This window comes from Pempheris klunzingeri, chromosome 13 (genome assembly GCF_042242105.1).
Source record: "Pempheris klunzingeri isolate RE-2024b chromosome 13, fPemKlu1.hap1, whole genome shotgun sequence".
NCBI classification, from domain to species: domain Eukaryota; kingdom Metazoa; phylum Chordata; class Actinopteri; order Acropomatiformes; family Pempheridae; genus Pempheris; species Pempheris klunzingeri.
The window spans coordinates 16,904,181-16,915,653 of record NC_092024.1 but is presented as its reverse complement, the minus strand read 5'-3'; the positions used below and the strand labels follow the sequence as shown (position 1 = coordinate 16,915,653).

The 11,473-nt window shown below is 43.4% G+C and overlaps 1 protein-coding gene across 2 annotated transcripts in view; it reads left to right on the top strand.

The window, feature by feature from the left end:
* Nucleotides 1-558: 558 nt before the first annotated feature.
* LOC139211605 (single-stranded DNA-binding protein 3) overlaps nucleotides 559-11,473 on the top strand; it is a 32,907-nt gene continuing 21,992 nt past the window's right edge. The window contains exons 1-3 of one of the 2 annotated variants that reach the window (XM_070841870.1): nucleotides 559-793; nucleotides 7,359-7,431; nucleotides 8,207-8,268. In XM_070841870.1, coding sequence (XP_070697971.1) covers nucleotides 738-793; nucleotides 7,359-7,431; nucleotides 8,207-8,268 — 191 coding nt within the window. In that variant the 5' untranslated portion in view covers nucleotides 559-737. The remainder of the gene's footprint in view (nucleotides 794-7,358; nucleotides 7,432-8,206; nucleotides 8,269-11,473) is intronic. The other variant, XM_070841869.1, reaches the window with a different exon arrangement.

Here is an 11,473-nt window from a genome sequence, read left to right as displayed (position 1 = left end):
GGTGTGCACGGACCGTCTGCGGGTCAGTGGTGAACGTTAATAAGGGGCACCTCTTCTATTTGAAGGGTAAGAATCGATGCTTGGTGTGTGTGTGTGTGTGAGTGTGTGTGTGAGTGCGTCCTAAGATCTCACTGCAGGACAGGTACTTGGCCTGAACATGGACGTACTTTGGAGGGGCACACAGGGCCAACCCATGTAGGCATTTGGGCCAGTCGAGTGTCTCCCCCAGGAGGAAACGAAACATTGAAATGCACAATACAGCTGTACATGCCATGGTTCTATAAAAGTTTCATAATTGCAATAAAACTCACAATTTGACACCGTGCATGAACACAGATGTAACGTAGGGCCTGAACTTGAAGGCGTCCAGAAGAGAACTTGAACTTGAGCGAAGTCGAGAAAAAGTCGAGACACTGTGGCTTTAAGAAGCCCCCACCGTCTCACAACAGGGGGGGCGTGAGCTGAATCCAGGAACAGCGATTGAAAAAAAAAAAAAAAAAAAAAAAAAAAAAAGCTCCACCAGTGGACTGTTTCAAGTTCCCCCCGGCTGAAACCCTGCCTGATTTGTGGGCAATGTTGGGGATGTAGAAAAAAAAGGAAACCGGAGCAAAGAGAGCGCAAGGGAGAAATAGGGAGACAACACTAACTGGGTAGCTATGGAGATAGTAGGTTTTCCTGGTAGCTTTCTTTGACAGGTGTCGAGTGGGATAAAATAAAGTATCAGAACAGCCTCCAAGATGTACGGCAAGGGCAAAGGAGCTGTGGTCCCCTCCGATAGCCAAGCAAGAGAAAAGTAAGTAAATTATTGCACTGTCACAACAGAGAACCAGCCAAGAAGAGTGTGCTAGGTAGCTAAACTTGCTAACTGATGTGAAGCAGCTCAGGCACTCCAGCAGCAGCAGCACGCATGTTCGGCGAGCTCGTTTCTGGTTTTTTTTTGTTAACATGCAAGCCCCAAAAGTGATGCTGCGATAGTTTATTCGTTGTGTTTGCGACTTTGCGTACCGCGGCGCCTCTTCCATCCTCCCAACTACACAGGCATGGCTGCTAAGTTAGCCCAGGCAGCTAGCTACGCTGCCAGTTTCACTCCTGTCTTTCTTGTTCCTTTCCAATGCAAAGCGGAGAGAGCGGCGGGGGTTTTTTTTCGCGACTAAAGTTGCACCGCTTCTACAAAGAGGGTGCGTTGGCTGCACGTGTCTCCGGTTATAATGCTTAAAATGTGCATTCTGGGTTGTCTGCGAGGAGCGTGGATGGGGGATCCCGCTGAAGTTCCATCTCGCCCCAGTGTGAGGAACAATGCGTTTTGGAGAGACGCCGTGCATTGTAAGCTAGCTGGCTTTTTTTGTGTCGCCCCGCTGAAGCAGCAGGTAAAAATAGAATACAGCTGTTTGGGGCTTTGCGACAAAATAGCACAGGAACGTGTTCTAGAATTGCTCCACGTTCCACGTTGATACAGTGTCTCCGAACGCGGGGGCTACATTGTATCCATGCGTGCGTTCGGTCAACGGAGAGCCGCCGCCGCTGCCGCTGCCGCTGCTGCTGCTGCCATCTCCGCGCAACGAGAGCTGCGCCTCCTAACTTTTGTGGCCCGTACAGATTTGCTTCAGTCACCCCGAGTTGTGCGAACGAGTGCTGGGGAATAAACTCCCATGTAATCGCCGCCGCCGCTTGCACGCAGGAGAGCAGAAATACAGGCGTTTTCAGTGGCTGAATTGTCAGGAAGCTTAGGTGGTGTTAGCTTGGGGAGCTGTAGCCCTTCAATCCCTTTGTCTGCATGCCACCGTCTCGATGCCTGTTGTTCGCTCAGGAGATACATGCCGCACGTTTACTAACAATGAAACAATCTGCAGAGTTTTCACACGAATCTGAAATATCAATCCAACAAACTTCTGTGCGTCAAATTTGAAATAGAAGCCAGTATCTGAAGGGGACTTCCTTTGCTAAGAGTCGCCGTTAACAAAGCCAGCTAAGATCTGTACATGCTTTCATTAAACTTTGTTAGATGTAATTGTTTTCGACCCCTGTGCTGTGTTCATGGTTAATGGGAGATCCTGCTATACTGCAGCTGAAGAACCTAGAGGTAAATAAGAGGCTCCACACAGGTGAATGATCATGGCTTTATTCCTCAGAGCGGCCGGACCAGTCAGCAGATTTAGGGCACCGAAGTGGTACCGAGTTGTCAGACTCATGTGTATGTTTGTGGGAAGATCAGCAGGCGCTTCATTACCTCAAGCTCACACCTCCCTTTGCTGTGTCGTGAACCCCGGATTCTTTCTTCTCTCCTGATGTCTTTCTCCATCTGCCTCCTAACTCTCACTTCTCACCCTTTGCTGCCCCTCAAAGTCCTCATCCCTCGCTTCAGTGTTGAATTATTGAGACAGACTGAAGCAGCTGCTCTCAGCTTTGCGTCAGAGTTGAGAGAGATGGACGAGGAAGGGAGAGACCGAAGAGAGGGAGATATGGCGGGCAGATTCATCCATGTTTAAAGAGGGGGTTTTGTCGGGAGCCTCGGGCAGGATGTCAGGTGTGCCGCTGGTGTACATCAGGGGGATTTCTCGCTCTATGGGAGTAAGCAGAAACCCACTCATGTCCCGTCTCGGAACATAAGTGGGAATGGCGGACAGGGAGGTCAGGAGGTCACCTCACATGGTGCGATGGTGGAAGAAAATGTTTCAGAGTGAGAGAGGATAAAGACGAGGAAAAGAGAGCAGCCTGTGATTCTACAGTGTAAAACTTTGGCGTCACCAGACCATTTACCATTAAAAAGTTCCAGAGTCAGGGTTGCTGTAGCAAGCTCACAGATTTTTTTAGATTTTTTTATCTTGGCTTTTGAATATAGTTTCACATTCTGGCTGTCATAAACCACCACTGCTGTCCTCTTTCCCCTCCATCATGACTTGACAGCTCTTCTGATCCCCTCAACCACCTACTGTTTCCTCCTCTATAAAATTGGGGCATGCCCTCTCTTATGTTCCAGTCAAAACAATTTTTTCTCCCCTTCCTTTATTCCACTACCTTATAGCTGCTCCCTTTCCTCCTCCTCCACAAACTTCTTCCTTTTCTATGAGCTAGCTACTGAGCTTTAATAATGCAGTAGGCCAGGTGCACGCACATGCAGCCCCTTTTGCAACCCACACGAAAACACACACACACACTAACACACACTACACATAAAAATTTCATTGAAGGCCTCTTGGGGGGGATCTGCAGTGTGATCTTCCTATCCCCAGACATAAGACCAAGTTCTTAACTATTCTCTTCCAGTCAAACTCCTATAGAAGGCTGCATGTGTGTTAAGCAAGCTAGTAAACCTGCAGTGCACGGGGAGATTCAAACGGTATCAATATTTGAGGCTCTTGCTGTATTTTAAAGCTTCCTGTGAAGCTTTTCAAAACTATAGAAATCGGTATAGATGCAGGTTGTTTTAGTGTGACCAGTAAACGGCAAAGTTCAGAGGTAAAGCGATGATGCATGTGTGCTGCGCAGGTGTGTGAGCGGCCCTAATGCTAGACTGACCTACAAGTGGCGGTGACTTACACTCTACACCAGCGGTCACAGAGAGTTTTGTGACCTACAAATTGGTTAGGAGGATCAGAAAGTGGTCAGATTCCCCTGGCTAAAGTGGTCAAGGAAGTGTGTGTGTGTGTCTTAACAGAGTTGCAGTTGATGCAGCCAGGATGTACTCTTGCTGTTAGATATGGTATTATTGCGCAGTACAATACATGCATTTAGAATTGAATAATATTAACCAGTGTAAATCACTCTGGGAGGTTTACAATTCAAGGCCAGTTCTGCTTTGTTTGTTTGTTCATCTGGCTGTCTGAATGTCCGCCTACTCATGTATGTTTTCTTATCTTGGTGACTATCTGCAAGAGGGAAACACCCTCAGCTATTTATTACCTCCTGAGCAGGACGGCCTGCTGTACATATACAGAGAGACATGCACTGCACTACGCTGTGCTGCACGTTGAAACAATTATTCCCTCTATAGGAGGTGCAGGTCTACTAAATGCATGTTCAGCCCACTGTTGAACAATTCCTAGTGTAAGATTTTTGTCACACTTTGATCTGTGGTCAGCATCGTTCAGTGAGACGTAGATCTGCAACTTTGGTTTGATGCATGTTACAGAAACTAAACTATAGATAACTATAGAAACTATAACTATTAAAGAGAGTACCAAGTAAAGTTTCAGTTTGTTTCTCTCTCTGGATGCTCTGGATCTCTTGAACTTTTCTCATCATCAGACAAGTGAGGGAGTCACTTAAATAATATTCGGTTACACAAAGTCTATGCTCAGGCCAGATCAGATGCTGCACTTTCAACCACTGTGTCAGTCTGAAAAGGGGTATTCTGGGGGACCGCTGAAGAGAACTCAATGAGCAATAGTTTGTAGTCTTGAATGGCTATTTCAGTGCCCTGTTTGAGTATGAGAAGTTGTGCACAGCCTTGAAACTTTATTCACAGTTGTGTCTGAATCATCAGCATCGTCCTGCATACTTTATCATATGCACCAAATACCACTTAATATTAGTATGTGGAGTACAGATGGCTTTGACATCCAAGCAGAACAGACTGTGTGTTGCGCTCGAAAAAGAACTCTATTGCTTTTGTATTTAGATCTTCTGCTATGTTAAAAACAGACTTCATCATAAAATTCTTAAGAAGCCTGTATTTCAGTCTGCCGGCTGCCACCCCTCCTGCTGTGATGATGTTTAGAAAATGTCCCCTGACTGCGTCGTGTCTACGTGAAGGACAAGGTGTGATCCTGTAATGATCATCAGCTCCAAACTACAGTTATTCTGTTTGCCGATTCATATCTTTTACGGACTGCATTTGCGTACTAAGAATGCATATTTTAAACATTTGCATATTATTAGTAGAAAGAACAGGTCAGTCACTGATCGTATCTCCTTCACAACACATTAGAGCAGTTGTTGCATCTGCTGTTGTTTTCATGTGCTTGTCCTGTTGCTTGATTCAAGGCATTCAGCGTATTAGTAAGTAAATGAAAGATTTCCAGTCTCGACCGTCGCCCAAGTCTGTGGTTCTTCACAATTTCCAATACAACATTTACATTGTGCATATTTATATGTGATTATTTTCATAGACTCACCCATAAGTATAGAGTTTTAACTAAATATACAAATTCCATACATTATAGCCTCTTTCCTCAATGGATATTTATACAAATCACATGTGCTGCAAAAATGTATATATACAATCATAAAAACAGTAGGTAGAAAATAGAAACTACAATAGAAGAACCACTAAAGTAAAACCATTGGGTCTGAATATTCGTCTGAAACTTAGATTTAAAATGATCATGGTTACGGTTAGGGCTGCAGCTAACCAGTATTTTTATCATCAGTTAATCTGCAATTATTTCCTTGGTTAACACTGGGGAAATTCACCATCTGGTCAATAAAACATCAGATAGCAGTGAAAAATGACCACCACGATATCCTTTAGCACAAGGTGATGTTGTGTAATGTCAAGTTTTATCCAAGCAACCATCCAAATCCCCAAATATCCAATTTCCTATATAGGAAAACAAAGAAAAGGAGTAAAAACCCATGAATTGGCTCACAAATGAAAACCCTTGGGATGTACATTTTCATTTTGGCACATTTACTTGAAAAATTACATAAGATTAGTCAATTGCCCAAAAAGTTAGATTCATTTTCTTTTGATTGATTCATTGACCAGTTATTACAGTCCAGTTTGAGTCCTGTCCTGTAAGGAGTTCCCCATAGCCACGAAAGAGGCATCCTGAGGTTTCACCCTGTCGCTGAGCATCGCAGCAGCATGAAGATGCAGAAATTGGCATTGAGTATTGGCACATTGAGTCCAGTTATTAAGTTATCCTATTTAATTTCCTTAGAACATGTTGATAATGAGAACTTATCAGCTTCTTATCCAAAATTTTTAATGTCCAACTATATATCCCGAGTGCTTAAATGCACTAAATGTGCTTAAATAGGCGTCCTTTCATCCCACCATTCAACAACAACAGTTTGAGGGAAAACAGCAGTGGAAAGTGAAATGGGCTGTCAGTGGTTTAAAACCAACTTCACAACAGCCTTATTATCTAAAAACCATGTTTCATTGATCAGTTCATTGACTAATGATGGGGACTATGACACTGAGCTACTGTCCTTCTCATTAGGACCTTATTGGCCTGTCAGAGGACTGTCTGCTCTGGGCACACAGGGCACTGTCATATCCATGCTGCCGGTCGATTGATGGTCCATTAACAGCCTATTAAACACAACTAAGTGAAGGCGTTAGGAGTACAATGTTGGGCCAATGGGGGTTTCCCACTCCACAGCGTGGTTCTTGTGTGTGTTAATAGACCCTGGTGGATTGCTGTTATCAAGTGTGGCTGGTCTGTTATAATTGCAATGATTTAAGCAAAAAAAAAAGTCAGCTTTATAAACATTTTTGAAATTAGTGGGAATGCCTGTCATCTGCAGCTAATTCTGTCAGTGTCTAGTGTGTTTAGTCAGAACACAGTATGTTTCATACAGGTTGACAGGTGTATCTCAGCTTCTTATGTGACTGATTTTGGATGCTTAGGTTTGGTAAGATGCACACAGGCCACAGAAATGCTGTTGAGATGATGTGGCCCTTTTTGATTGCTACAAATTTTCCAGGAACCTTCTTTAATAGCTCCAGGAACTATGAATATGAAGGCAACAGAAGTGAACACTGCTGACTGGTCAAACACAAGCCTCAAGACTGAGTCGATGTGTGTAGTATTCATTCATACTGCAAGCAAACACCAGTTGTTCCAGGTATTAATACCAGGGCAATGAGTGGGAAGTTAGTTTCAGTGGGAAGTTCGTTACTGTTGAGAAACAGACTAGATTAAGAAAGTCAACAAGCAAACAAAATGTAACCTTTCCCTCTGTTTGCTAATTGTTTCAATAGGTTACGTGTTGAGGAAACAGAAAAAGTACCCGATCATCCTCCCTACTTTGAACATGGGCATCTTGACTTTTCTGCTGTTTTCAGACACTCTGCACGATTCTTTTCTGTCATCCATTCAGACGTCACAGTCACAAAACAGTTAACAAGCGAACAAGCAAAACCTTTTTAAGCTACTTTTGTATCCAATGTTGGTCTGTTAATACTTAATTGGTTTAATTTGGCTATACTTGCTGGGACTGAAAATGGTCAGTCTGCGTTTGGTTGCCAATTTCTGGTGTGTTTGCTAGAGAATGAAGTGGGACACCCAAATAAATCTGATCCTGGTTGCAAAATGTGGAGAATTAAGTGCCAGTAGGAAGAGTCTGATACTGTGTTGGTCTTGGAAGCTGAATTTGGTCACTAACAACTCCTATCCTTTGCATTCCAGGTTAGCATTATATGTGTACGAGTACCTGCTACATGTGGGAGCACAGAAGTCCGCACAGACCTTCCTGTCTGAGGTAAGATGGCATGCATGACTTTAACCAGTTGTCTTTCTTTTGTTGAAACTGCTTATAAGAGCTAAGGAGAAGAGATGAAAAATCTCCAGTGACGTTTCTAAAACACGTTTCTTTTGGACCTTAATGTAAAACAGCTTTTCATTAGTAAAACTATACATACTATAAGCTCTAGTGGATGTTTACAACAACTTGTATTGTCACTGCAAACATGCTAAATGTGATAACAGAGCGTGAGGTGTTGCATCAATTTTTAAAAAGGAAATCCTATGAAGTTACACCAGATCATACTCACTGTCTCCCATGGTGAATCTTGGTGTAAAAACAACTGATGCAGTTTGTCTGTGGACATACGCAGGCACTGGGGTGTTTGTATACCCTATTTAATCCCACTAAGGGTTGTTTTGTTGCAGACAGGCCAACAGTGAATGAATGAATGAATGAATGAATGATAGACTAAGTATATGATTGAGCTGTTCCCTGTGTTCAAAACACTTGTAAGCACACATGTAAAAAAAAAAAAAAAGGGGAAACAGGACAGAGACATAACAGAAGGAAGAGAGCCACAAAGATGTCTATCATCACATTCGAGGCCATTGACAGTTTGAGACTGACTGATTATATGTTCTTAACCCCTGGACCTGCAGACATAATCCTCTCTCTAGTGGTCGCAAGTGACTTTTCTCTCTCTCCTCTCCTCTCCTCTCCTCTCCTCTCCTCTCCTCTCCTCTCCTCTCCTCTCCTCTCCTCTCCTCTCCTCTCCTCTCCTCTCCTCCAGATTCGATGGGAGAAGAATATTACATTAGGGGAGCCCCCTGGATTCCTCCATTCGTGGTGGTGGTGAGTGTCATTTTCTTCTTCCAGTTTGAAGAAAAGCTAGTTGTTGTCTACAGTAAGCCAATCCATTTTATTCGCCTGGGTTTGTTAACAGTTCTTACAGTACACGCCTCAAGCTGTGCATTCCACCCTCCCCACTCATTGATAGGACTCTATTATCCTTCCAGACCCTACATAATTCATTACTGTCATATGCACAAATAGTAGTTTCAGGTCTGAAGTCTCACAAATGGAGTATCATTCAATTTTGAATACATTAAGCTCCTATTTTATGTAAGCATCCAGATATTCACATACTTGGAAAAAAATACAAAATTTGAATGTAAATGATGACACTTCGATGTCAGTCATGATAAAAAATGACTTCCATAGGTGGGAGGCCAGAGTCTCAGCTTTGGGGTTAACCAGACTCACTGAGGGCGTGACCCCTCCCTCCCCGTCTTTTCCCCTCTCCCCTCCTCCAGTTCTCCATCCTTCACCCCTGTTCCTGAAACAATAGATCCAGATGGTTAGGGAATGGACTCCCCCCTCTGTACTCCCCTCCCCCTCCTCACCCCCTCGTCACCCTTTGTGTGCCCCCCCCCACCTCCCACTTTTCTCCTTTGTTCATGTGGAAGAGGGATTCTTAGCAGATTAACCCTTTGCATTCCATCTTCCTTTGTGCCACCTCTCCCTCTGCTGTCTTCCACCTTCCACCCCCTCCTGTCATTTCTGCCCCTGGCTAAGATTTGACCTTTAGGGTCATCACCTTAAGCACTGATCAGCGGTTTTACTCGTTTTTTGGTCATTGTCACCTGGGGCTCACACTTAAGTCTTAGAAATCTGGCTATTTGGAGAAATCAGGACGAGGCAGGGGATCACACAACATGTTTACTGTAAAACCCAGGTTTACATGATGACCATCAGCAGTCAGAATCAGTCGATTTCTACCCTACCCACCAGGACATTTTTAAATCCAGCCTGACACACTTCAAGTGTATTAGTGATATATGATGCAGCTTCCTGAGGACCCAGTTGATGTAAGTGCACTGAATGACCATCGCTGAGGAATATCTTGTGGTTCCAATGTAATGATACTGAATCCTTAACCTTTTGCAGATCATTATAAAGGTTGAACTGAAGAGTCCATGTCTATGTATGACTGTAGAGAAGATTATTGAGACTTGAATAAAGCCCTCCTGGATTTATCTGAAAATGTGAGATTTAGTGAGGTTAGCAGAAAATCTGACCAGAAAAGGAAAGGTTACAGACAAGTCTGACTTCATTAAGATAGGTGCTTAACTTTTCTGGGGCTGAGTTGCGTTGGTTGCAGGCCAAGCCAGGTATTCCAGATGTCCCTCACCCCAGCAAAGTTTTCCAGCTCCCCCTTGGGATCCCGAGGCATTCCCAAGCCAAATGAGATATCATTCCACCAGCGAGTTCTGGATCTGCCCCGGGTCTCCTCCCAGTCTCCTCCCATCCTAATCAGATGCTCGAATCACCTTCACTGGTTACTTTCGATGCAAAGGAGTAGAGGCTCTTCTCCGAATTCCCCCCAGATGTCCAAGCTCCTCACCCTATCCTATCTCGCTCTTTGGGTCACTACCCCAATTTAACCATAAGTGAGGGTTGAAACATAGATTGACCAGCAAATTGAGAACTTTGCCCTCTGGCTCGGCCCCCTCTCCACAACAACGGTCCGATACAGTACCCACATTACTGTTGACGCCGCACTAATCCATCCGTCCATGTCACGCTCCATTTTGCCCTCACCCGTGAACAAGACCCTGAGATACTAGCAACTGGCTTCCAACCCAGTGGGACCAATCCTCCATTTTTCAACAGAACTGCGTCCTCAGACTTTGAGATGCTGACTCTCATCCCGGCTGCTTCACACTCAGCTGCAAACCAACCCAGCGCGTGCGGGAGGTCACGGTCTGACCCCGTTAATTATCATGAAAAATGTTGTTACCCAGTGCAACTATATGACTCATTTATGTGTTTTTAAGTAGTTTTTGGACAACAGTAAGGCTCTTTTGCTCAGTAATAAGCTATATCAGGCTTTGGCTACACAGACAATACTTATCTGGGTCAATTCATTACTACTTTTGGTCTTTTCAGGGGATTTGTTGACAATAAGAAGATATAGAATATCACCATCCTTATCCTTTTAAATCACGGACTACACAATAATCTCACTACGTAAGACTTGAGTGCTAAACCTTCTTACATTTGCTTCCAAAGTCTTTGCAATTAAACATGCCTGGCAGAACTTGAATACATTATTACAGTTTTATTGCACATGCAGATCACGTGGTCCTTGCCACTCTTGTTTAACGCTTTAAACACCAATGTCGATATTGTTTATAATGGTAGAATTTATTCATGCCTTTAAGGTCAAGTCTTTTCACTTACTTTTTCACACAGAAACTGTGCCGCTGGATTCAGAATAGAATCGCCGCGTTACTGAAGGACACTGGACTGAAATTAGTACTGTACATACTACGGAGGGACAAATATTTAAAAACCTGTGGATGTTAGACACCCACTTGTAAATATACCCATAAATGCTCTTAAAAAGTACAATATCTAGTGTAACATTTCACCTCAGGGGGTGACTGTGCTGAGTCAGAGGAATGAACGTTAGGCCTATAGAGCACAATCAGCAATATGAGACCAAGGACGTGTTTTAATAAAAAGAAAATGAAGGAACAGAATAATAATTTGAAAGCATACAAGCCTGGGTAAATCTAAAGAATAAGTTATTTTGTTCAATTAAGAATGACGACTATAAATCTAGATGTAGATTCTTCCTTTGCACATAAGAGGTGTAATAAAACAAATGCATTCATAAAATCAACACTTTTTTTTTTTTTTTTCCCTCCAGTTGACAGAGTTCATCGTTTAACTGTGGGTAAACCAGTCAGGATGTTTGGGTGAACAAGAAGGGGCTAGTTCTTCATTCTTTTTCTGAGCTCATAGTGAAAAAGGATACTTTTTGACTGGAAGGTTTAAGTCCAATTGCCTCTAAGCATTTCCCCCTGTTGATGTGTCCTTGAGCAACACACTAACATCCTTATCATGTGTGCTCCTCTGTAGCTCAACCACACGCTGCGTCCTTCGCATGGATGTCAACTTTTGAGATAAACATATTCCATAAACTCCACTTAATGTGCTCGAATTTGAGTTTGTTTTCTCATCATGGGATTGCAGCAAGCCTCCCAAATGT